This window comes from Chiroxiphia lanceolata, chromosome 19, assembly GCF_009829145.1.
Source record: "Chiroxiphia lanceolata isolate bChiLan1 chromosome 19, bChiLan1.pri, whole genome shotgun sequence".
Lineage (NCBI taxonomy): Eukaryota > Metazoa > Chordata > Aves > Passeriformes > Pipridae > Chiroxiphia > Chiroxiphia lanceolata.
The window spans coordinates 10,095,025-10,121,578 of NC_045655.1; the positions used below are offsets into that span (position 1 = coordinate 10,095,025).

Here is a 26,554-nt window from a genome sequence, read left to right on the forward strand (position 1 = left end):
CAGTTCTTATAGGGCCATTTCTGGGCAGGTGCAAAGGCAGAAACGAAGGTGCAACTGAAACTTAAGAAACCACTGGGATTTCTCAGCAGCTGAGTGAGGGTTTTCTGAAACAATTTTGGATTCTGATTTACACACCCAGATCCTTTTTTAGCTGAGGCTAAGTGAACTTGTGTGGACTTGGCCTGGTGGGTCAGGTCCTGTAGGAGCAGCTGTCCTCCCCCCAGCTCCCAAACCCACTCTCCCACTCCCAAAACTTAATGCAGACTGACATCTTTAGGGCCCCACAAAGAACAGCAGAAGCTGCCAGGGACAGACTGTGACTTTATTCTGTCTTTGAACATAGCAAATGGCATCTTCTCTAATATCACTGCAAAAATACTTTGCCTGGGTTAAAATAGTATGTATATACTGTACAAATACATAAGTTTAATATCTCTTCCTATAAGTACATTTATACACATAAAACAGCATAAATTAGAAAAGGGACAAATGGGTATATAAAATTCTGGTTACGTACAAATCTGATTAAATTAGCATTTACACTGTGGTTCTAACATAGAGTCTGTTAAATAGAGTGATGTGCATACAGTACATTGACACCCCACCCAGCACAAATTAAAACAGGGGCTATGACAGGGCCAGGTACTCACTCACACAGACCGTAGGAGAAAGTGTGGCCCACCTCAGATTTATATTTTTCTCTTTTGTTCTCATCTTGGGGACTCTCAGATGCGTTCTTGGAAATTCCTGGCTTTTCCAGAGCTCTCCCAGCAGCTGTCCCTCCGGGGATGTTTGCTCCTCATCACGACCTCTTCGCCTTGCCCGGCTGACCTCCACGGCACAAGATTATCTACCAAAATCAAAACAGAGCTGCCTTACTTTTCCCAGCAACAGGGTGTGTTTCCAGTTGGTTTTACGCACATGGGAGGAGAAGGGGGAGGGATGTCCCGCAGTGTTTTACTTTCCATTCAAAGGCAGATTTGTGAGAGGTTTATTTATTTACTCTTCCTCCCTCCCCCCCCCCAAATTTACAGTCCTGGGAACGGGAACCATCTGGTTTGGTGATAAGTGTGTCTTGCCTCTGGTTGGCATTGGGCTGAGCACAGCCACATCTGTGGGAGTGAAGCCCGTTTGCCTCGCTGAGTCCTCCCAAAAAGCTCGGCTCTGGCATGGCAGGAGGGGACAGGCATGTGCTGGGCATCACTGTGTCCCTCTGGATGGATCCCAGAGTTAAACACTCATGTGTTAGACAGGATTAGGAGAGGGAAAGCCCAGCCTAAGGACCAGCAAAGCCTCTGAGTGAAAGAGTGAAGCAGGAGCAGAGAAGAACATGCAGCAGCAAGGACCCTGAGCCAGTTCCCATCAGCTACTCGTGCCATGGAGACCCCGGGGTAAGATGTGCCCCTGCTCCTGGATGAGGCTTGGGCAGCGCTGTGGGGCTGCTGCAGCACCTCAGGCAGGTGCTTGTGGGCACCAACCATGAGCCCAGGCACAGATCTCCCCTTTCCCAGCTCCAGCCTTGCCAGGCATGACCTGTGAGGGATGTGAACCTGGAGCCCCAGCTGGGCTCTCCCAGCTCCACCTCCCAGGATCTGTCTCTCCTGGAGTTTCAGGACCATCACTTGCTTGGTTTTGAGGCACTGACACAGGACTGCATGATTCCCTAGGGACCTCAGATAACGTACTAATAAGATGGGCTTAATTCTGCAAGCCCCAGGTGCCCAAAATGCCAGTCTGAGCTACCAGGGCAGGAGCAAGAGGCCATTCCAGGCCCTGCCAAACTCACTCATCCCCCACGAAACATAATTACAAGTAGAGCTTCACTGGAAAAATCTATGGCCTTTCCTCTGCTAACAGCCAGCTGTTGGAAAAAAAATCACTTAAAGTAATTAGTGTCCATATCCCTGCAACAGGATGAATGAAACCCCATCCAGCAAACAAGAAGGAGGAATTTGAGCAACCACGGAGCCAAAGATGTATCTGCAACCTTGTTTCTCGTATTAAGCTCCGTGGTTTGGAGCAGCAGAGGGGTGGGTGGACCCCATGCTGGGGCACTGATTTGTCCCCCTTGCAGACTCCCCCCCGAATTTCTCCAGGCAGCAGCGTCCTTTGGCAGGACAGCAAACTGCCCACACCATTTTGGAGTAGCCAAAAATCAATGTGAAAGAGACGGTTTTTAAGAGTGACAGAGTATCAGTGAGGGGAAGCTGCCTTTGAAGAGGTGACTGCTGTATGTAATGTCACCTGACCTAATGAAATGGCTCTTTGATAAAACCCTCTCATCACCTCTGGCCCCTGCAGCCAAATGCAGGATGGATCATGTTGGCCTGGAAAAGCACCAAGCTGGAAGAAATCACCTTTCCTACTGAATCCCAGGATATTTAAGAAGATTCCCTGGCTGCACTCCTCAGCTGCACACAGGCCATGCTGCTTGCAGAATCCTGCAGGATCTCAGCTGCCAAAGCTCACAGCACTACCCCAAAACTGTTCTGACCATGCCTTGGTGGGAACAGCCACTACACTGGGTCCCAAAAACGGAGCTGGCCAAGTGATGCCCTGCCTGGCCCAACACACACCCCAACAGCTCCCAGCACCACTGGAAACCTCCCTCGTTGATACACCCACAGAACAGGGGCAGCTGACCAGAAAAACAGCTGTAAGTGCCACAACCATTTGCAGCCAGAGCTGGGTTTGACTCTTCCCACCCCGTGAAACCTTCTGGCCCTGCAGGGCGAGGGCTCCGCAGCCTCCTCCCCGCACATCCTGCGTGGCACCTGCTCCTCACCCCGGGCTCCAGCCCACTGTCCACCTCCATAACACCTCAGTCCTTCCAGCCTCACAGCAACAGTGACTTGGGAGTGCTTAATCCAACCCATCAATGCAGGAGATGGCATTGAACTGGTTTAACCTCTTGCCGCAGGATCCTTCCGCGGTCCTGGCACAATCGGCAGCAACATCCATGTTCCCTCTTGTGAGGCCACTTTTTATGAGTCCTCCTTGGGCTTCTTATCTCTCCTCTGATCTGTCCCTCCTTCCATTTAATGAAGAGGCAGTTTTTGACAGACTGCATGTCAGGCTGAAGCTGTTTTTCCTCACTCTTTAAGAGCTGAGCCTCTGAAGTCTCGCTTGAGGTCAAGGGAAGACAAGATGTTTCAAAATGGAGAGGAACTGTGGGGTTTGAGCACTGCTGTTTCTCCAGAACCATGTCTGAGTTCAAAGCCATACCGTGGGCTGCGGGTGAATATTCCATTTTGTCACAAGTTTTGAGGTTTTTAAATGTCTTTTTGTTGCACGCTGGAAAACAAACAAAACCCTTCCCATGTTTCCGCAAAGCAGAACGCTGTCAAAACATTTTTGTTGGATAAGGTCAGGTTTTCTGTCCCTCCTTCTCCACACAGGAGTGGTGACCGATGCCTGAAACCCCCCTTGGACGCGTCATCGAGACCGAATGTCTCAGTGCTGAGAAAACAGCCAAGTTCAGTGAAATTCAGAGCATCAAAACATCCTGCCCAGCTCTCCTCGTGCACTCACCCTGCGAGGGGCAAACCCAAAACCCGAGTGCAGGGCCTTTATCTGGAAGGTCCACTCGCTGAGCCACCGTATCAGGGAGTATTTCTGGAAAGCGCCTTCCCTCCCACGCCTCCTCCTCCTCCCCAGCGTTACACACGTTCACTTGCTCTGTCAGGTCAACGACAGGATTTTGAGGAGATCAAAGTTCATTTAATGAAGCACCTGCTGTGGTGCAGCAGGGGTTTGGGGCTGCTTTTGTACGGCCCAGCCCCAGCAGGGAGGCTCATTCAGGAGCAGCGTGATTCCTGCTCGCTGGCAATCGCTCGTCCCCGAACCACAGGTTCAAGAGCAGGTTCAGCAGAAGGAAACAAAGGATTTCTCTCTGGCCCTGCTGCTCCTTCCAGCTTCTCCGTGGCCACACAATTTGACCAGAGGGAGACATTTTAAATTTCCTTCTTGGCTAAAGGTGTGGGACAACTAGGAAACTCCTGCTCCCAGTTTGCAGCAGATTAAGTTAGAGGTAATGAAAGAGAAGGAGTCTGAAGGTTGTGTGACTAGAGCTGGCTTTAGGTGGTGTTGGTTCAAAGGGAGTTATGAGCCAGTCACCTTTTATCTAAATAACACTTTGCATCAGTTCACAGGAACGTGCCTCACAGAGGTCAGCTCAGCACATGGAACAAATCCTGGGATAAAATTTTTACTTCCTCCTTTTCAGGCAAAACTCCAACAGCAGGATATTTAAAAACCAAGTACAGGATTCCAGAGCCTGCCAAGGCTGCAACCTGAAATCCATTACAATATTCTGCTGTATTAATGCATTACTGTTATGAAGACACCACTGATTACAACCAGATCACAGCACAGGCCAACATCTGTCCAGTTAGGGGTTAGATACTTAACACAATAAATGAGTGTGGAATAGGAAAAAGAAGCCAGAAAGACACTGCCAGGCTTGAGTTAGATTTAAAAATCCAGTATCTCCTTCCAATGGTAACTGAGAAAGTGCCATATAAAAATCATAAAATGGTTTCAAACTCTGTTATTCCTTTCATCTTTGTACTTGGACAAGGAGTTTCCTTCTCAAGTTAGCTTGGAAATGAAGAGACTGGTGAGGTTCAGGTATGTTCCAGTTGCATTCCATAAACTAATACAACTGACTGTAAATGCAACAGGGAGTATTAAGTTTTTATTTCTAAATGATGGTATTGTTCCAGTTAAAACTAGTCCTGGGAATACTAGAAATCTGCTTAAGGCACAAAGGCTAGCTCTGGATCTGGACATAGCAAGTTTGTTCAGATCCATCTCTAATTAGTAGGTTTGATCATCTTTGCCCCATCCCCAGATGCCACTTAGTGGGGGTGTCACTTTCCTGGCACTGTCCCTACAACTAATTTAGTTATTTTAGGCTTCACAGCGAGCTGGGACAAGGAGGGGGCAATGGGATCTCTTCTGTAAGAGGTTACTACTTCCTTCTTAGCATGAGGGCTGAGCTGCAGTTCTAGGGGTCCCGAATGCTCACAGGAGGGAACTCATTCTCATCGTCCAGGCAGACCGGTCCCGTCGCAAACTCGTGCTCTGGGATCACCTCTCCTCGCAGGGCCCCGCCGTCCTCCGAGTAGCCTGGCCAAGGAAAACCACAGAATGCTGTGGATGAATGGATGGAAACAAACAGCAGACACCGTGTCATCACCTCTTTAGCACAGAGCTCTGGGGGACCAAGGGAGAGGAAGGTATCTCCGTCGACACTGTGGATGAGGGATGGACTAATGGCAGCTTTCCTCCTCCTGCCACGAATGTGAGCACCAATTTCAGAGTAAGATCTACCTCTGTTATGTGGACCTTAGACTAGGGAATGTAATAAGATAGTCACCCAGTGTTTCCCTGCAGCAGTTTAGTGCTGGCTTTGTGGGTAAGGTATAACAGGTTTGGAGAATCTGTAGCGACGTCGCCACAGAAATAGTGAGACCTGACTTCTACACCCAGGGGTTCAACTCCTGGAAACCACCTGGCAGCAGCTGCTGTCTCACAAACTGGAGCTCAGGTGTGGTTCCTGCTCTGCCTTGGGCCCATCTGTGGCACAGCTCTGCACCAGGAGAAGCAGTGCTGGCACAGGCTCCCAGGAAGCAGAGCAGAAAACGCCCGGCCCGTTTTTGTCACAGGGGATGAACCAGGTGAGCTCCAAAGTCCTGCTGCCCAAAAGGTGATTCTGGTTGAACCCTGGAATCTTCCACACTTTCCACTTTGCCCCAGGTGGCCTTGTGGCTTCTGCCCAAGGCAGGCAGATGTGCTTACCTGGCATGGTCGAAGTTGAAGGCACTGTACTTGGCCTGGCTACAGTTGCTGCATAAGATTGAGGTACTGGAGGCTGAAGGTCGTTTTCTTTGTTCTCTTCCATCTTTCCTGAGCCAAGCAGACTAATTGTACAGGAGCAAGAGAGGGAAGAAGAGTTAGTTCTGATCCCAGCTGTTCCTCCCCAGCTCCAGATAAGACAAGCCCATGCATCCACATCTCCTTGAAGAGCATCACCCATCCACACCACCACATCCATGCCCTGCCTGCAGCCCCAGCAGTGCTGCAGACAGGGGAGCATTGTGCTCCACAAGGAAAGCAGAGGGGAAGCAGGAGATAGGGAAAGCACCACTTCGGCTGGAGGACAATGCTGGCACGGGAACAGAAGGGAACAGATTGACCACAAGAGCTTTAGGTTACAAAGGCAAACAGTGTTTCTAATCACGGGGGGGGCTCCAAAGGGCTTCCAACAGGAGAGGACTAGATGGGAAAAGCAGCCCTGGCTAGTTTAGGACGGAGTTTGAGCAGAGATATCGTATGATGTAATGTAACTCATGACCCAAGGGCCCTTTTCAGTCCTCTGATGCTCAGAGGAGCCCACATGACAAAGCTGGGGGCAGGCGGGCGGCCGGCGCGCGCTGGACAGCGCAGCTTTGAAGTGCTTTTGTTTTGTGGCTTTTCAAAAAGCTGCTGGCATTTCCCTGGCTGGCAGCCACCTCCCGGCTCAGAGCACATGTTGCATCGCACCCCACCCCACGGGCTTCACATCTGGAGCCAAGGAGCCCACATGTGTGTGTGTGGGGGGGTGGTTACGTGCTCCATGGAATTTGCATACGAACTGAACAGGCTCTGCTTTCACAGAATCACCGAATCACTGGGGTTGGAAAAGACCTCCAAGTTCACTGAGTCCTGATCTCCACCTTGTCAATTAAACAGAGCACTGAGACGTTCCTTGAACACCTCCAGGGATGGAGACTCCACCACCTCCCTGGGCAGCCCTTTCCAATGCCTGACCACCCTTTCCATGAAGGAATTCCTTCTGCTTTGGCACTGGAGAAGTTCCCAGTGTCACTCCAGATCATCCTACCTCCAAAATCAGCCTTCCAGCTCCCACTCACACCTGGAGAAGATACTCTGCTCTCCTGCCACCATGATGGTCAGTGCTCTCTGCCAGAGGTATCTCCTAAGGCACAGCCTGCCCACTTCTGCTGTCTAGGCTGAGATATCCCACAGCTGCCATGGGATTTGACACGTCCCACAGCTGCCATGGAATCTGAGATGTCTCTGGTTTCTTCTCCAAGAAACCCCTTGTCCTTGCCTGCTGATGTGGTTCCCACCCACATCTGTCATGTCAAGCACTCAAATCACAAAGTCAGTTCTAACGTTCTTGCTCCTACAGCTCCATTTTGTGCTGTCAGGTGAGATTTCCCCTCAGTTTGTAAAAGATGAGCCTCTACATGAGGTGTGACCGGAGGAACAGTTACCTGTGGTTCTTAATTAAGACACACTCCCCTCCATCCTGCGGGTCCAGGTTGTAGATATAGAGATGTCCATCTGACGTAGTCACCAACAGCCGAGGCAGCTTCTGAATCCTGGTGAGAAAAGCATCATGAGCCCCCAAAAAACCTTCACACAGAGACACAGCAGCACCCACATCATGTGCCCTGCATGCACAGGGGCAAGATAAGGGGCCAGGGTGGTGGTGTTTGGCAGAGATGGCTGTGCCTGGCACGGGGGTGCAGTGTCAGTACGTACGTGGAGAGGGCACAGATGTTCCTCTGCCCGGAGATGTTCAGGCGGACAGTGGCAAAGGCTCTGTCCTGGCTCATCATGCCCGACACCTGAGCAGGGAGGTAGTTGGTGGCAGCCTGGAACATCTTCCCCATGTAACCACTCCAGGTTGGAGGCTCCTCTGGCCGGCTGAGGGGGTCACAGAGCAGCATCAGTGGGGTCACCACAGTCAGCGTGACAAAGCATCAGGAACAGAGCACATGATCCTGATCTCACACTGGTGAAGGGTTTATCTGGGGAACCTGCACGTTGTACACCAGACTGGCTGGATACACAGGAAGGAGGGACAGTGGAAGCTGATAAAGCCAGAGCAGGCCTGGAGAGGCTAACAACAGGGATGCAGATTGTGGCTTTTCAAGGACTGAGTCCCTCAGGACACAAAGCCAAAGAGCTTGCAGCTGGTATTGCTCATGGAGAGGACGTGGTGAGGACGTGGAGGCCAGCTGTGGAGAAGCAGACCTTTGAAGCAGAGCCAGGCAGGTTAAGCCAGGCTAATCCCCTCACCTGTCCGTGAGATGCTCCAGTTTAAAGATGTGCACGGTCTCCGTGTTGCTGGAAGCACAGAGGAACTGGGAATCCATGCTGAACACCAGGGAGCTGATGTTCACATACCTGCAGCCAAGCAAGGACAGGACTGGTCACTCTGTGGCACATTGCTCAAGGTAACTGTTGGGTTTGGCTCACGGGGAAGAGGATGGGGAGGAAGGAGACCCATCCACCCTGCCCAGCTGCTGCAGAGCCTGTGAGCTCAGTGACCAGCAGTTCCCTAATCCCTTTGCTCAGCAGAGCTGGGGGTTGCCTCGAGCGAGTGACAAACAGCCAGAGAGGTGGAAATGTCCTTGCTCACAGAGCTGCCTGTGGAGGGAACATCTGTGCTGGCCTCATTAAACCTTCTGGTCCTGCAAAGGCCAGGGAGGACATCCAAAGTGCTGGACAGTGGGATACATACAGCATCCCCTGCACAGGTTGAGCAGGGACGGGGGGTCTGATAATTTTTGGGATTTCATTATTTCAAGTGAGAAACAAAAAGGCCAGAGTAAATGGAGTGACTCCACCTCTGCTCCCTGCCATGCCCTGCTCTGTGACACACAGGGAATCACTGAGCTGGCCTGAGGCTGCCTGGCACAGTGACATTTCGAGCTGATACGTTTGCTCTTGTTTTCCTTCTGCAAAAGATGCCAAAGGCACCAGGATCTGACGTTGCCCTGCCCCTCTGTTTACGTTTGGGCTCCGGGAGCCCTCTGTGTGCTCGTCACCCACAGAAGAATGAACTGACCTTTTCATCCCCCGCCGGAATTCATAGAGCTTTTGCCCCCCAGGAATGGAAAATACACGAATGACTGTGCCCTGCAAAAAATGCAAAGGGAAATATCACGCAGGAGCAGGCCAAGGAGCGAGAGCCCATTCCCTGACACACCCAGGAAACTCAGGACTTGCAAAGGCTCCTCCTGTTTGCCAGCTGGGCTCAATCTGATCCCCACACGCTGGCAGTGTACCCCTCAGTGCCCCTTCTCTCTTGGCTGTGTTTAAGCTCAGAGGTCCTGATACACCAGAACTGGCTGGGACTCCCTGCCAGCCCTGGGCAGAGGGAGGGTGCTTGCAGCCACACTCACTCACTTTTTCAGAAGCACTTGCCAACTTGGAGCCGGTGGAGTTGAAGGCAAGAGCAGCCAGAGGCCCGTCATGGGCAGGGATGGTGCAGGCTGTTTTCTGTAGGGCAGAAGGTAATGTGAGTGCAAAGGGACACGTTGCTCCTTGGACTGTGTGTGAGGGCAGGGCGTTCCCTGCCTCGCACCCTATCCAGGCCTGCTGATACGGATTCATGGGATAGTATTGTGCTGATGGTATCTCTTCCACATCCTCAGCAGTTTATCTCTGCCCTGCCTTGAGCTCACTCCCCACCTACTGTGGCCACTGTGATTACAGACAGCTCACCTCAGGGGCAGAGAACCTCAGCTCCCCGCCTCTCCAGGTTTTGGGATCACAGCTGTGCCCTCCTGGAAGCCTGGCATGTGTTTGTGAGGATCAGAGCTGGCCTCCCTACATCTCGCTGTGCTGCACAGCGAATCCTGCTGCAGTGACACCTCCCTGGTGCCTGCAGGGAGCCCCGGCCCTCCCTGCACCTCTCACAGCAGCAGAGACAGTGTTTTCCCCCTGTGCTCTGCTCCTCCCCTGCTGCAGATCCTCGGCTCCCGTTGCACCTACGGAGCCACAGCCTTATGTAACCCAAAGCCCTGGCATAAACAGCAGATAATCATGACCCTGCATTCAGCCAGGGACAGATTTCCTGAGGGGACTTTGGACACTTTGCCCTCTCTGTGACTTTGGGTCCAGCATCCCTTCCAGCCCATGGCAGAGCTGCTACTCCAGGTTCTGTGCTGTGCCTGGAGCAGCTCCAACACTTCCTGAACCACACTGGTAACATCACTCCCATGGGATACGCTGCTGACGCTCCTGCAAGAACCCCAGTGCCAGCCTGGCAGCGGCCCTGGGGCTGCAGGGCAGTGGGTCATGTTTTCCTGAATATCTGTACTGGGAGATGCCCTGATCTCAGATGCTGTCAGCTCCGAGCACGGGGGACGGGGAATGTGCCTCCCAGGCAATTCCCTTGCAGCCTAGCTCGGTGGAGCGTATTTATTCATCCTTCCCAAGGGCCCCGTTGGCTTTGCTGTGGCTCTGTTTGTTTTCAGTCGGTATCCAAAGGCCGGGCTTCGCACTTACCAAAGTATTTCCGTCGTAAAGCGCGATCTCTCCGCTGGTCGCGCTGCCGGGATAAGCCAAGTAGGAGTTGGCGTGGTTGATCGAGAGAGCACACAGACCTGGCAGGGAGAGAGGGACAGGGCTCAGGCTGCGTGCTGGGGGAGGAGGAACGCCCATCCACGGCCACGGGCACGGCGGGGGGCTCAGGCTCTGTCTCGTTTTGGGACCGTCCGGGCACCGGGTGTGGAGCGCTGGAAATGCCTCGGCCGTGGGGACACCTGGTGGCACGGGACAGAACGGCTGCCTGGGCCCTGCCACCCTCCTGCCCAGGTCCTGTCCGTCAGCATCTCCTTGGAGAAGGCAGGAAGATGTGCACAGGGTGTGGGTGCCGGGTTGGAAACTCAGAGGAGCAGCACGGCGCGGATGCAGCCCCGACACGCAGCCTGGCATGTGAAGGCTGGCAGGGCAAGGCAGTGCCGCTTCCTTCTGCTCTGAATGGAAAAGGGAAGCAGAGAAAAGACAAAGGAAGTGCTCCAGCTGTGCAGGGAGTTTCCGGCTGACAAGGAACTCGAATGTAGCTAAATTTCAAGCACGGGGAGACTTCTTGCCCATAAGAGCCGTCTGGTTTTGTGCCAACACGAGCATAAAGGTTCCCAAACGCCCCTTTGAAAGGGCGCAGGAACTACAGGATGAGACAGGGATGGATGGATACGTGTGTGGGTACATCCACCCGCTTGTCCCCCAGGTGACCTCGGAAAAGAGCATCCCTTCCTGCCTCTCATTTCTGCTGCTGGCCCAGGATCCATCCCGGTGAATCCTGTCACATACTGAACGTGTCTCACTCGCTTCCTGCGCCACATCCGCGCGCTCACCGTCCTCCCGAACCCGACTCGAGGCTTCGGCACGACCTGAGCTTCCTGACCCGCGCCGGGGGTCCCACCTCGTCCCACGTGCGGAGGAAGCCGCGGGGTTAAAGGCACCGGGGGTGCTGCCATGGCCCCAAACAGGACACCCACACGCTGCACGTACACGGACTGTCCTGCCGTGCAACCCCCCGGGTCAGGACACGGCCCTGGCCCCGGCCCAGCCTCGGGGAAGGATCTCTCGCTTTAGGTCATTGTTTATAACTAAACAAAGAGACCGCGGCGCAGCCAGGAGCTGCAGGATCAGCCAGGGGCCCCAGGGATCCACTCGCCCTCAATCCAGAGGCGTGTGCACCGTGCCAGGGATGGCGCACCGGGGAGAGGCACGAAGAGCGTGGTGGAGGCAAAGTGCAGGCAATTAAAAGGCAATTAAAGAGGGAGGGATGGGAGGAAGGCAAAGACAGCCCGGAGACTTTGCTCGTGAGGAGCATCCTGTCTTTTCCGGATGGTGTTCCCCCGGCTCAGGCAGCATGGGGGGGGATCAGCGCAGCCCTTTCTCTCAGAGGAGGGTTTAGGGAAGGCTGGAGTGGAACAAAGTGAGCTCTGAGCGGCTGGTGTGAGTCACCCGTTCCCTCTGCTCCTGCCTGGCCGGGAGAGGCGGGCGGGAAACCAGGCCAGGGGAAAACACAGATGTGAGTGTACTGGGCTGACCTCAGGGACACACAAAGAACAAGGATCACCAGGGCCACGGGCAGCCTTTGAAGGTGCTCCTCTCCTCTCCTCTCCTCTGGCAGCCCCACAGCCATGATGAAGGTTGGTGCCTGCAGCACCAGGAGGGAGGAGGCAGGCAGGCACTGCTCAGGATGGCACCTCTGGGAGTGCCACATCACAGGTGCCTTCCTTAGGCAGCATGGAAAAACGATACTGTGTCTGGGAAGCCTGGCCTTGCCCCCAGGCCAGCAGGTCCAGGCACATCTGGGGCTTGGGGGGAGCCACGAGGCGGTTTCCAAATCTGCAGTCATTCCCGAGATGGCACATGTGTCACCACGAGCCCTGTGACCTCCTCAGTGCAAATCCTGCCCCTGAGATGAACCACATGAAAAAAACCAGACTTGGCCACCGTGGGCGTTTTCCTCTGCTGCATGGAGAAGGCTGGACTGGGAGCCAGGTGCTGGCCAGGAACAGCCAGAGATCTCACAGGGACTGCCTGGTGTGCTGCAGCAAACCCTGGTCCTCCCTGTGCTGCTCTTACTGTGCTCACTTTAGGAGTGGTGGCTTTTTTGTGCTCCTCTGGCACCGACCCCCACTCCAAGAAGGGTTGTACAAAGAGCAGTGGACTGCCCTGACCTCCTGGACACACCATCCCTGGGGTCAGAGTTGGGACGGAAGCAGATGGCCCTGGGACAACAGGAGCAGGCGTGGCACCACACTGGTCACTCAGCTCATTTCAGTGACAGCTGCTGCAGTAAAAGGGCTTTAAAGCACTAAGCCCATATGAAGCCTGTGATCCTCAGCAGCCCAGTCCTGCCCCAGCTGATTGCTGCTGCTCTAAAACCATGACCTAGTCCTCCAGCCCCACTGCAGAGCAGCTCCAGGCCTGGGTATCCCTGCCCACCCTGCTGCTGCTGGGCCTTCTCGGGAAGGTTTTAAACTTTAATTATATTCGTAGCGTTTAGTATGTTTAATCCTCATGGAGAGGCCATCTGTTGAGACCTGAAGTAGGTCAGGGGAGCTGCTGGGAGAGCATCCCTTGAAAGCCCAGAAGCCAAGCGTGAGCACATCAGCAACTTCCCGACCAACAGCCCATGAAATGATGCTGCAGCTGCGACGGGCCGGGATGTCACAGCCACGCACGGCAGCGCTGCCGTGGGCACCCGGCCAAGACTCCCTCTGCACAGCTAAAAATAGCTCCTCTCCCAGCAGCAGGAAAGCCGGATTCACCCTGGGCCACACAGAGAGGATCTGTCCTGAGGCCACCTGCCCTGTCCCTCGGGTTTGCTGCATCCCTGGAATAATATCAGGTGGCAGCCCAGGGCTGCCGGGAACTCCCCGGCAGGGAATTAGTGCTGTGGGTTCTGCCCTGAGTGATCTTCCCAGCACTGATGGCTCTGGGAGCTGACCCCAAGGGGAAGTCAAACCCTGCTACCCACCCTGCTCCTCTTTGATGCTTCTGCTCAGGACAGAGCTGGGTTTTGCTCCAAACAGAGCCAGGTTTTGCTCAGGACAGAGCCAGGTTTTGCTCAGGACAGAGCTGGGTTTTGCTCAGGACAGAGCCAGGTTTCTGCTCTCCCAAGCCCATGGATTGCCTCCTTCCATTTCTGGCTCCCCAGGACTGAATTAGGATACACAAGCCACAGCTTGGTTTAAATTCTAACCTGAGTGTTGTGGCTCTACAAAGCTCCCTTTCACACAGTTCTTCCACACTTACCTGTTGTGTTTGGAGGTGTATCCAGAATAGTCTTCAAAAGCTTCATGTCCTTAATGTTATGGATGTAAATTGACTCTTCCAGGCAAACAACCAGCCTCTGCAAGGACACAAGGGACATGCACAGAACCTCACCAGCACGGTCATGGTGCCTCTACCTGCTGCTCCCACAGTGCACCAACCCAAATCTTTGGTGTCAGAAAAACTCAACAGGAATTTCTCACACACCAAAATGTAACAAAAACGGGGTCTCACTGGACAACATTGTATGATTGTTTTTGAGAGTTTTTGCACCTGATCTTGCTTCAGAAAGTGGGTAAAACATCATGATGACTCCTCTAAGAGCTGATCTTCCACATCCCCAGGAAAAGGAAGAGACATCAGGGTTACACCCCACCACTGCCATCTATCCCTACCCCAAATTTTCTTAGCAGTTCTTTTCAGAGCAAATCACATTTTGATCATAAAGACCTGGCAGCAGAGAGGCTGCAGTCCTGCTTGTCAGTGTGCCCCCAGATGGGAGCACAGGCCTTCTGCCCTGACTTTTTCTTGATTTGGGAGCAAACATGTAGGTGCTGGGCCTCCCACTGCTGCTAAACCTGATGTATCTGTTCAGTGCACTGATGCTCCTTTCCCATCTGGAATCAGCCAAGGGGAGGAGAGGCAGAAAGGAGGAGGGAAGCCTGATGCAGTGACCTCAGCACTGGGCCACCATCTCCACGGCCACTCAGCTTTGTGTCTCGGTCTCAGATCTTGGTCCAGATCTCTCCGTTTTACCACGGAGAGGTTTTGCACAGAGGCTTTTTTTGGGACCAAGGCTTTGGGTCTGGCTGAAGGGTTGTGCCTCCCAAGTCCAGCAAGTGCACAGCTTCACCTCTGTTAGTGCCAAGTGTCCAGAAACACTGAAAACCTCCCAATAAACACCAAGGGCCAGACTCCATCCAGGCTCCTCAAGCTGGAGCACCCAAATCCATGTACAGGAAGCCTCCACCTCTTTAGAAATGAGGCCACTTATTTAGTATCTAAATGTGGAGCTTAGTCACTAACTTGAAACACCCACATTAGAAAATCTTTGCCTTGCTCCACCATTACTCTCAGATCAAACTCTTTCCCACTTCTATTCCTGCTAACCACAGCATCTGGGGCTGTGTCAGAGCCATTTTGCATTTCCAGGAAGACTTTGCCTTTTCTCCAGTAACAGCCATCAACTTGCAAGAAGTGTAATATTTATACAGCTGACTTCAGCAAAGCCACCATGTGCTTTCCCAGAATGGGCTGCTATTGATGTCCAGGTGAAGGGAGGTTTCCAGATGATGGCAAAGCAGCAGCCAGAGATGTTGGCACCCACAGGGACAAAATCCAGGAAAGTGATGGGTTTGGGAGGTGAAGAGGCAAAGGAGGTCTGGACAAGCTCACCAGGAGCTGGAGAGGGCTGCTGCTCTCCTGCCCTCCATGCTAAGGTCAGTGGGATGGGATTTATCCTCTCTGTGGACACAGATGGAGCCTCAGAGGAGGTGCGGGTGCTGTGATTGCTCCCCAGGGTTGAGGCACTGCTAATTGTACAGAAATCTCATCAGATTTTTCTTAGTTTGACACAGATCAGGTTGGATAACTGAGCTGTGTTTTCAGGGCTGAAATGGGTCTGGACACAGACAGAAAAACACTTCAAACCTCTCCAAAGAGCTCAGCAGGGTTTCAGCACTGAATGAAACCTCAGGGAGGTTCCAGCAGCTTCTCACTGGTTGCACAGCACAGATTGCTCCCCACCTTGAGACAAATCAGACCTTAACACACTTCAGTTATCGTGGAGCTTGGAACAAAGAATTCCCATAGATCAACAACAACAGAGGGACTTGCTTGTTTGCACAACAAGGACTTTTTCACAGAGAGAGATCAAATTGAAATATGCACTGTTTGTTTGAGACCTGTTCCTGGTTTATTTGTTTATTTTCCTGTGTTAATGCTTTGTATGGGATCTCTGTGGACTTCCAATGGAGTACAGGTTTCCTACAGAAGCCCAGGCAAGGGCTCAGGTGTCAGAGCACATGGTGAACCTGAGAGCCACCAGTTTAAACCCTGAATGTAGACTGAAACAGTGACTTCTCTTCAAGCTACCCAAATTGCACCAGGGAACGTTTAGATCGGATTTGGGGAAAAATTTCTTCATGGAAAGGGTTACTAAGCATTGGAACAGGCTGCCCAGGGCAGTGGTGGAGTCCCCATCCCTGCAGGGATTTAAGAGACATGTGGATGTGGCGCTTGGGGACGTGGGGGAGTGGTTGGACTCCATGCTTTTACTGGTCTTTTCCAACCTAAATGACTCTCTTATTCTATGTTTCTAAGCATCTGTAGCATCTTCAGATCTCTCCAGGTGTGCCTGTGCTACAGCCAGAGGATGAGCTCAGCCCAGTTTTTGAACCCAAGCTCATCATGCAGCCAAAGAACAGGAATGCAAGGCTGGGACTGTGCATCACCTTCAGGCAAACTCCAGAGCAGCACATGGGGAACAGCCTGAACTTATTTTATTCACACTAATCTCCTAGAGCTGCTAAGCAGAACCTCCCAGTTTATTTTTATACACATACAGCTATCTGCAATTCAAAGGAAGTCTTTCTTTTGCCAGTTCCATTGTAAGTTTAAGTGAAAAAAATCAATTTAGGACAGATTTAATTGTAGTACAGTAACTCTTGGTCAAAGGCAGCTTTACTGGAAGCTCAACCCAGAGAGTCTTACTGCAGGTCTCACTGTTGCTAACTGAGGAGAGCTGATTATATACAATTACCCAGACTGCTTATTTCTTCATTGTAAAATGTCCTCTGCCTCTTAGGGCATATACTTGGAAAATAATTATGGACAAAAAGAAAAGATGACTTAAAAACCTCCAAAAGGGCTCAGGGCTGCATGAGGCTGTGTCAATTCACAGAATAACACCCTAAAAGCCTTCTTCTAACTGGCCTGCATGGTTTTTATACCCTTAAAAACAAAACAAGGCTGCTTGCAGTACTTGAGAAGCAGCCTTTTGCCTCATCCACGGAGTTCAAGCTACTCCTGGGTTTTGTCACCAACTTTGAAGGTCTTATTTGCAGCCAAGATGGCAGAGGTGGGCCTGGAGTCAGGATGTGGAATCCATGGGAGGGAGGGGAGATGAAAAGGTGTTTTTTTGGCAGGGCTGCGTCCTGAATAGGCAAGAAGGCAGATGACAAAAAGCCTTTGTGTCACTGCTACGAAAACAAGGACTTGGCTTCACTTGACTGAAGGAAAGAGTTGTGGCAGATGACATGCACAGCTCCTGCTCCTGTCACTGAGTCTGGAGCGGAGCTGGAGGGAGAGGACAGGCACCCAGCCCTCCAGTGCCACTTACAGTGTCCCTGCAAACCTCCCCAGGCTGGTCCCAGCTGGAAAGGCAGCGCCAGCAAAGAGCCAGAGCGGGATAACTCTGGATAACCCCCTTCCCCGGCCTCTCACCTGACGGTTCAGCCGGATGGACAGGATGTTACTGGAATAGCTGTAGTTGCAGATCTCTGTCCCTTTCTTGAAGTGGTAGACATTCATTTGCTGTGGCTTGGCATGACTGACCACAACCACAAGGCTGCTGGAGAACAGACGCTCCACGATGTAAACATCTGGGATTTCATCTGGGCACACAAGGAAAGCACAGCAGGGCCTTTAGCTTGGCTGGTGGTTGGTTTGAGGGCAGCGACAAGAGGGAGTGGGGTTGGAAGGCTCAGTGCTAAGGTGTTCAACACCTGCCTTTGTGATAAGTGTCTCATACCTGGCACAAAGCAATTAGGTCAGAGCAGGAGGGGGTTAAAATTAAAACAGTGCTGTTGTGCCTCTCCAGCTGAAGGTACCTTGGGCCCTCCAGCTGCAGTTAATCCTTGGGAATGGAATATAAAAAGAGGAGCTCGCTCAGTCTGGCCAGGGGTTTTCCTGGAGGGAGTGTACAGACCATGGCTGCTGAGGTAAGGAATGAGCTGTGTGGCTCCCTGTTTATTCTGGGTGGTGTCTGGTTTCTCCCAGCCTCCTTAGGGGAGCAAACAGTGGCTTGGTGAGTCTTGCAGAGGTTGTTTGGGATAACTCCTGTTGTGTTGAGAAAGCACCATTGCAGTGGTCCTGGAGGACCTGCACCCACATCCTCAGGGACTGTGATGTCCAGTGCAGGGGGCCCTGAATGATGCTCAGTTTGGGCTGTGTTGAGGTCCAAAGGCTGCCCCACAGCTGTGATGTGGGACTGCTTGTGCCTCAGCCCATCACCCTGAGTGTGACACCAGCAGGGATGTTTCTCTTTGGCCTGACTGGGGACAATCCAAACTCCTAAACTCCTGTGAGGCAGAGAGGAGAGGAGCCTGGACTCTGCTGAGATGATGCGGCTCTGTCTGGTTGCTGAGGCTCCTTCTATAGCCACTGGAGAGAGATGAGCCTATCCCAGCTGGGGAATGTTATCTTTAGAGCATCTCAGCTGAAACACTTCTGGCCTGAACCAGACTGGAGTCCATGCTCCACGAGGCCAGACTCGTTTGGGGCTGTTAAGTGCACTGCATGCTGCTCTGAGCACAGCTAATAACTGCAGGCCTGCTGTGAGTGACCTTCTTACACGGGAAACCTGTTAAAAACATCTTGCTTGTAAATACCACACTGGATTAAAAGCCTGTGAGTTGTCCAGCAGCTGTGCTGGGAGCCTGTGGTCTCCTGTCCGTGTATCTCAAACAGGCAAGTGAGAAGCTACCTCTGCATGCTGGTTTTCAGGACAAAGTGCTGCTGCCAGACTGACAGCAGTGGAAAAGAAGCTGGATTCTAACAATGGTGGAGGACTCCCACAAGTTTAAAGTGCTGCTGGTCAATACTCCTCCACAGTGAAACAGGACACTTACTGCTTTCATGGACCTGGTCCAGTTGTTCCACAGAGCTTAAGGAGAAAAGTCTGTATCCAGTTGTGGTTCCAATTGCCAGGGAGCTGCAAAGACAAAGCAAAAACCTGCTAGTTCGGTTCTTAAGGTGACAGGAGGAGTCCCTGCAGGGATGATGTGCTGGTTTTGACTGGAATACAGTCTTTTTTTTCCATATTAGTTTGTGTGGGGCTGTGTTTTTGGTTTGTGCTGAGTACAGTGTTGATAACAGGGGGATGTTTTCATTGTTGCTGAGCTGTGCTTGCACAGAGTCAAGGCCTTTTCTGCTCCTCACCCCACCAGTGAGGAGGCTGAGGGGGCACAAGGAGCTGGGAGGGGACACAGCCAGGACAGCTGACCCCAACTGACCCCAGGGGTATCCCAGATCAGATGGAGTCATGCTCAGTGTACAAAGGTGGGGGGAAAAGGGAGGAAAGGAGGAAGTTTGGAGTGATGGCATTTGTCTTCCCTGTTATCCATGATAGAGCCCTGCTGACCTGGGGATGGCTGAGAACCTGCCTGCCAGGGGAAGTGGGAATGAACTCCTTGGTTTGCTTGCTTTGCTTGTGTGTGGGTTTTGCTTTAAACTATCTTTATCTCAGCCCATAAGTTTTCTCACTTTTACCCTTTTGTGTCTCTCTCTCCACCTCACTGGGAGCGAGGAGCTGGCTGGGGTTAGACCCTGACACAGGGGAAGTGGGTCATTCCTGGCACAGTGGTTGGTCCATGAAGGCACAACTTCAGTTCCCCCTCTCAATTTAAATCACACAAATTAACAAGCCCAAGAACCCAGTTTTCCATCTGAGGCTGTTGTAGCCTACAGAAGGCCGGTATCCCTGTGGGACAGCAAACTCCTCCATTGCCATGGTCCTGTGGCTGCTGGAGGAACAAACAGTTTCATATCTACCTGGGAGGCTGCAGACAGGACCACTGGGACACAAAAGGGGCTAATCCACCTATACTGACACAGCGACTTGCCAGGGCTGTGGAAGCTTTGCTCTCACTGTTAAGGGTGTTAGAGGTGCTGTCTCTGCTCAGTTCCAGATGCAGAAAGCAGCAACATCCAGGTCTCAAAATAGCCAGCCCATAATACTAATGCACTGATGGCAGTGACCAACAGCTTCACGTCAGCAGCACCTCGACATCCCTCAGAGCACCCTTTGTTTGCACACACCAATGCAAAGCAGGGCTGCGAAGGAAACAATATTTCCAGGTGCCAGGTCGGTTATCTCTGATCCTTATCTCGCTGCCCAGGACTTGGGCTGATCCCGGCTCTGGGCTGGGACTGCCAGGGCCGTGTGTGGCTTCGCTGTCCCTGTGGGAAAGGGTTCTTAGACTTGGAGCAGGTGAAGCCCAGGTTACCGAGGGAGGCTCCCGGGAAACCCTCCGCGCCGGGGCCGCGCCCTGGCACGGGATGCTCGCCAAGAGCCGGCTTTTGGTGGCCCTGGGCAACCGAAGTGGCCACGCACCGGTGCGCGGACACAGCCCCGGGACAACGTCACTGCCCTGCCCATCCCAAAACGCTTCCGAAACTGCGGGGGGAGAGGGACGGGAGGGTAAAACCCAGCGATCCCTCTGGGTTTGCGCCTCCCGTGGGACCCGAGCCGGGGGCGCCGGGGGGTGTTCACCGAGAGCCGGGTGGGGCCGGGGGGGGATGAAGCGCCTCGCCCAGCGGGGCTGGGGGTCGATCCTGCCGGGAATGCCATTCCAGGGGGGTGCTGGCACCCGCCGCGCTCCGGGGCCGCGGGGGCCGCCCCGGCCGTGCCCGGCTGCCATCTCCCGCCCAGCCCCGCGGCTCCCGCCCCGCTTACGTGCAGTCCTGGTTGTAGGAGAAGCAGCTGAGCGCCGGCGGGGCCTCGGCCGCGGCCTCCATGGAGCGGGCGCGGCGCCTCGGCCGCTGCGGCCCCCGCGGCCGCCGCGCCTGCCCCGCCCCGCGCCGCGCCGCCCATTGGCCCGCGCCGCGCCGATGGACGCGCCGAGCGACCAATGGGAGAGGCGTGGGCGGGGAGGTCCCGCCCCCGGCACTGACGGATCGGGCCGCGATTGGCTGGCGCGGGGGAGCGGCCGCGCGGGGCCACGTGGTGATGTTGTGGTTGCATCAGACGCGCGCGGGCAGGTTTTGGGGAGGGCGGGGGAACATCTGGGCGGCACATCTGGGGCGAGGGAGGGACAAGGGGGGGTCCTGCCCTGGTGAGAGGGGGGGCCGGGACTGCCGTTAGGGGAGTGGTGGGCGAGGAAAACTCGTGGTGACGCCCCGGTGACGCCGCTGCCCGGAAAACAAACAGTCTCCGCTTCCTTGGATAAACAGCGCTTTGGAGAGTTTAGGTTTTTTCCCCCCTTTCTACGGTGTTGACATCGTAACCCTAGTGGCATTGGTGCATCCTCCCTGTGCTTAACGCCGCTGCTGCCTTGTGGGGTCGAATCTTCCAGGGGAAACACCAAGGAAAACAAATCCCGGGGCCGGTCGCTGAATGACAAATGTTCCACAAGCCAGGGCGATGACTTTAACAGCGCACGGAAACGCAGGGGCAGAGCCTGCAAACCCCCTCATTAGATGAGTAACGCTCATGTGAGCGCTGAAGTCATTGGCCCCACATCACTTGATGTGCACCGCAGGACTCTTGGAAAAAGAGCCACAGGCAATACCATCTCCATGAGGCAGATTCCGTGTGGACACATCTATCTGCCTGGATTAATCCCCCTTTGCAGCATGTGGGCCTTCAAGTGTGCGTAATATTCCCCTGTTATAGAGTTAGAAACCTGCAACTGAGAATATGATTGATTTTTGGGGAGGAAGTATGAAAACACACAGCTTCAAAACACCACTTTGGAGGGAGGTGGATGGTGGATCATCCCTAGGGCACAAAGCACAGGAGTGACACTGCAGGGGCATAGTTTTAAATACATCATGTTTGGGAGGGAAAACATGTTCTATTCAAAGGGGCCTAGTGGGAAGTTCTAATAAAACCCAAATATGAAACAGAAAAGCTGTTTTTGAACGTGCTGAAACTGCCCCTGTGGAACATCATAGTTTGATTTTTGAAACAGGGATGTCAGACAGAAAAGGGGGTTGAGGAGCAGGAAGAAGTTTAAAAACAAACTGAAGCCCCCTCCAACAAACAAAAGCAGGGAGACAGTGCCTTGTGTTTCAAAAAGCAGTTTCTGAGCAATGGCTACAGTTGGATTTTGCTGCTTGGGCAATCACCATGGTTTTAAAATGAAACCTTGATAAGGCATCTGAGACTTGGGCAACACAGTTTTTGTAGCTTTACTGATGCAACTGTGTTGGTCAATCTTCCTTGGAGCCACTGCAGTGGCTGTTTAACCAGCAGAGGTGGGAGAAACAGAGAGTTCTTTGTCCTCTGCTACAGCATGAAAACCTTTGGTGGCCTTTGGAGCAGGAGCTGATGTTGGGTGGAGCTGTGTCACCTCCATGGATGGGGCTGTAAGAGCAGGGCCACCATCAGGACAAGCTGCTGTTTTGGCTGGAATAGCTTCTGTGTGCTGGTGGAGCCTCACAGAGCCCTTGGAAATCTCAGGGTCTGTGCTTTGGAAGTTTGGAGCACCTGGGTGTTGGGTGTGAAATAGAAGCTGAGGTTCTCTGTGTGGAAACTGTGAGTGTCTCTGGTTAAGAAATGAGGTGTCTCTGCCTCAATCACAAAGAAACAGCTAAAGTGTTTCTTCAGGAATCCAGCTGTGGAGGGAGGTGGTAATTAGGGTAGCAGCTAAACCCCAGGATCCTTCTTGGGATCTGGGTGTATGTCACACCTTGGGAAAATAGTCTGGCAAAGGCAGCAGAGAGCCATGCCAGACACCAGAGGGACAGTCCTTGCTCTGGTGCATGTGTTTGCTGGGAAGAACATACCAGGAGCTGGCCTCCCTTTCCTGACAATCCTGTGACTGCAGCAACTATTGACAGTAACAACCTCAACTCAGTCATTAACTCTAAACCCAGTTTGGAGTGTGACCTGGCTGTGAATATTTCTCAGTGCTGACAACACGGTGTGACAGACTCTGGTTTGTGATCCCCACCCTGGGTGATTGCATTGAAGCCTTAAAGAGGAAACAGAGGTGAAGGAGCTGGGAAACCAGTGCTGTGCCCAGAAGGGCCTCTCCCAGCCACGGCATCCTGAGTGCTGCCATTCCATGTGGGAAGGCTTTGGTACCTTTTCGTGGCTTTTAGGCTTTTCCCTGGCTCACTGTTTAAATTCCAGCTAAGTTCTTCCCTCTCGGGTAGAAAAGTCTGCTCCTACTGATGTGTTTGGTATTTTAAATCTGCTATAAAATAATAATAATAAAAAAAAGGTCTTGACAGAGCTGAATCTGTTAAATATTCGCTGATACTCCTGATAACTGGGAGCCCATTGAGGAACTTGAGACTTCCAGGGGAAAAATAGGCAGGAGGGAACAGGCAAAAGGTGAATGTCTGGTAAGGAGAGCAAGTGTTTCTCAGAGCAAGGAAACCACATGTTGCCTGTGGAAGGAGTGGGAAGAGGTGGCACAAAGGCGTTTTCTTTGCTCTTTTCTGTCCCCCTTCCTGAGTGAATTGTGACGGGGGAGGTGGAGGAGGAAGAAGGGGCTGCAGCCCGACCTTTAGGGGCTTTGATAGCACGAACTGTGGAGCACTGAGCTGCAAGTCCCGGCTGTTTTAGGATGTCCAGACTGTCAATAAATGCTGCCATCTGGTGCCCCGAGCCCGGCTGCACAAGGGGTTCGTTCCAGGCCGGCATCGGGGCACGGTGATGCTTCCACACGGGGCTGGTTACATCCTGCTCTTGGGATTATCCCATGGATTACCTGCACCTCCACTGGCAGGAAAAAACACTGACATCAGAGAGAATCAAGCAGTCCTACTAATAGAATTCTATAGAAAGGAAAGTGGAATTTATGCCTTGCACTCCCCTCTTGCTTTAAAGAGTTACTTCTTGTTTATGTCAGGACAGATTAGGTTTGTGGTTTTTTTTCCTCTTATACAATGGAAATGTGAGAAGGAAACAGAGAGATGGATTGATATGTCAGAGGCCAATCTGAGTTTGGCAGAACAAGATCTAGACACTGGAGAAGTCATCACTTCAAAGACATTTTTGGGGGGTTATCATGATTCCTGTATCAAGTATAAAAATGTGGGAAAGAAAATAGCAATGGACAGAACATATTTGTGACAGTCACCAGCAGACTGGCTTGTCTTGCTAAATTGTCTGGGCAGAAGGCTGCTTGGTGTGGGGAGGGGAAGGGGTGCACAGGGGAGGTGTGTGTGCCATGTGCACACAAGAAGTCTGGTCACACTCTGCTTAAGGTGCAGAAACTGGGAAAGATTCATGGAGACCTTGAAAGCCACGTGCTGACACTGACACCAGCGGGGTCGGGGAAGGACAGGAGCAGTCAGTCTGCATGTCACCAAGGTTCTGAGAGCTTTGCTTCTGGTAGTTTTTTCCTTTTGGATTTAGATTCCAGCCCTGTCCCAGATCCTGCCATGGAGGGAGCTGTGTTTGAGCAGCCCTTTCAGACGTGCTTGACAAGGTCAGGGCAGAGCTTGCAACCTAATGCTGCAGTTTCCTTGTGAGTTGGATTAATACTCCTTATCTTGTCCTGGCTCTGGCAAATGCTCCATTTCCCTAAGTAGCATTAGGACATCACACTTGCCCTGGTCATGGATTATCTCAGGGGCTTGACACACTGCTCATAGGAGGGGAACACACTGAGGGGGGCTTGTCTTCCTGTCTCTTGAGGCTGCAAACTGGGCTCTTCAAAGCCTTGGAGCGTTTTCGGCTGAGAATCATAAGACCTGTACCACAGGGAGCAAAGGGGTTAAAACTGGAAAGGGGAGAGAGAAATTTTTGCCTTCCTTTTTAACTCTTGGATATAGTACTAAGTGTAATTCCTCTGTAATTATCTAAAGATCAAAAAATGTTCTGACGTGAGAGCTCAGAACAAGTAACATTGCAGGGGGGAGACTGGGAGCACCAGGAGGTCCTGACAGACAGAGGAACATTGGATTCCTGCACAGCCTGGTGTGACCAGACCAAGGAGCAGCTGTGGAGGGATAACTCACTGCCCAAGCTCCTCACACTAAAGATTCATGACCTGAGGGGACTTTCTCCTCCCTAGAGGATGCAAGGAGGGGTTTGGAGGAGAAATGTCACAAAGCATTACGTGAATTCATAGCAGGAACAACTGGGTTCTTGTTCAGAGAATGCAGGGAGTCATCTACGAGTCCATGGGACTGTGGTGTCCACAGAGCCAAGGTATCCATAGCCAGGGCCAGCCATATCCTCCCAGTTCATGTGGATGCAGCTTCCTGACTTCTTTTGCAAACCACACTGGAATCAGTTCTCCTGTGAACGGCTCAAAGCCTGTTCAAGTAATTCAATTACTGATCCCCATTACTGGAGCAGGCAAACCTCTCATGAGCTTGGATTCGTCCTCAGCCCAGAGGGTGTTTTTATCCTCGTTCTGCTGGAGATGGAGCAAGGCTAAGTGACTTCCACAGGAGAGGCTGGAAATCAGTAGCAGAGCAGGAAACTAGAGCTACATCTCTCAATTTTCTTGCTGCTTCAGACGTAAGTGTTACAGCTGGAGAATGAAGAAAGGCTCTATCGTATTCCTGTGGGCACACAGCGCAGGCCAAGCAAGCCTGAGCTGACATTTCAAAGACCTTTTGTTTTTCAAGTGGGTTCCTTCCATCTGGGAAAATGTTCTATTATCTTGGGGGGAGGGAAGCAGCAACTTGCATCAGAAATGGCTTGATTCTGTAGCCAGTTTGTCAGATGTCGGTCCAGACATTGTTTGGATGTCAGTCCGGACCAAGGAGAGTGGATCTGACCCGTGTGTTTACTTTGCCACCTGCTTTCAGGGAAAAGCACATAAGCAAATGACTGTTTTGAATGCTTTTATGTGCCTTTATCTTGCGAGAGAACTGTGTCACAGATGATGCTCAGAGAGGGAGCTCTCCCCGGACTGTGTTAAAAGCACGGGAACTGAGGGTTCTTTTCAGTGGGGGTATTTACATTCTGTTACAAAAGAAACACTGGTAGGATTTCACATGCATTCCCGGAAAAGAAGTCAACAGTAGCTGCACACTATCTCATTGCTCTTTAACTTGGTTTGCGTCAGAGAGATCCCGAAGTCAAGAATCACATTTGCAGATGCTTGGGCAGTTCATGAACTGCTGAAGCTGCCCAGAGGTTGTGTAAAATAAACGATGCAGAACAAAGATTGTTCACATCCAAACTGCAGGAGGCACAGACCTGATCTTCCCTCTCTCTGGAGACATGAGACTCACAGGGACTTTTTCTACCCCGCTTCAGATGCTGTTTTCTATCTCCCAGTTCTTGTGGAGCTGGAACTGCCTCCCACTGTGCTAATCCCTGTCCTCACTTGGAGTTGAGGAGAGGGAGAGCCCTTGAAGTCCTTCAGCTTGTGCACAGACACCTAAGCAAGCAGTTCCCAGTGAATATTGTCAGGAGGGTGCTCAGAAACTTCCTGCCCCTCTGTTGAGGTGCAGGTTAATCACTGGCTTAGACACAGCTCCTGAGGTGAGAAGAGAGAACGTTGAGTTCGAGTTCAGCACGGCTGGGTGGCAGGAAGGGCACCATTATCAGTGTCAGGATTTAATCAGTGGCTTTTTCCAAATGTCACTGAGCCCATTGTTAAGCAAACACAGGAGAACTGTGTGACATATTGCAGATAATGATGACACCCCTCCCTCACAATGAGCTCTTCAGCGCTGACTCAGGAGGTAAAATGTTCCCAACGTTGCCCCCTGGGTGTTGGGATCCTTCCAGCTGGGAAGCACGCTGGGTGTCTGCCGGGCTGTGTTGCAGCAGGCACGTCTGGCACATGGAAATGGATTCCCCAGACTGGTCTATCTTTAAGATCTGGGCACTTCAGGGCATTTTTTTCCCTTGGCTCTTGGTTCCTCTGTTTTGAGTCTTACCAGTCATTTTCTTCTTCAAAGTAACATATGGAAATGATTTTGGATCTGCTCACAGCAAATGTTCTGCACTGTGGGGACCATTTCACACAACTGGCTGCCCAGCTGATGCCACCAAAGCTTCCCCACACCATCTTTTGGGGCCCAGAGAGGTTTT

The 26,554-nt window shown here is 52.3% G+C and overlaps 1 protein-coding gene across 2 annotated transcripts; it reads right to left on the reverse strand.

Annotated features, from left to right (window-relative positions):
* Window positions 1-301: 301 nt before the first annotated feature.
* Window positions 302-20,398, reverse strand: WIPI1 (WD repeat domain, phosphoinositide interacting 1). 2 transcript variants are annotated; one of them, XR_004360268.1, is made up of 14 exons: window positions 20,276-20,398; window positions 18,450-18,532; window positions 17,044-17,213; window positions 13,582-13,678; window positions 10,312-10,409; window positions 9,208-9,300; window positions 8,867-8,937; window positions 8,095-8,202; window positions 7,555-7,719; window positions 7,284-7,391; window positions 5,803-5,924; window positions 5,030-5,130; window positions 2,909-3,294; window positions 302-850 (listed from the first exon to the last, which is right to left on the reverse strand). XR_004360268.1 is itself a non-coding variant. In XM_032706432.1 (13 exons), exons 1-13 carry the CDS (start codon window positions 20,335-20,337, stop codon window positions 803-805), a joined length of 1,326 nt encoding a protein of 441 aa, XP_032562323.1. In that variant the 5' UTR covers window positions 20,338-20,398; the 3' UTR covers window positions 302-802. The 2 variants fall into 2 exon arrangements, 1 of the variants encoding a protein (XP_032562323.1); XM_032706432.1 differs by lacking the exon at window positions 2,909-3,294.
* Between the last annotated feature and the right edge of the window lie 6,156 nt (window positions 20,399-26,554).

What these genes read in the sequence shown, in the direction of transcription:
- WIPI1 (XM_032706432.1), bottom strand. Translation starts at nt 20,337, where the DNA reads ATGGAGGCCGCGGCCGAGGCCCCGCCGGCGCTCAGCTGCTTCTCCTAC. An exon ending in CTGGAGCATCTCACGGACAG is followed by an intron (nt 7,720 to 8,094) that starts GTGAGGGGATTA and finishes TGACCCCCTCAG; the next exon opens with CCGGCCAGAGGAGCCTCCAA. An exon ending in TTCAACTTCGACCATGCCAG is followed by an intron (nt 5,131 to 5,802) that starts GTAAGCACATCT and finishes TTCCTTGGCCAG; the next exon opens with GCTACTCGGAGGACGGCGGG.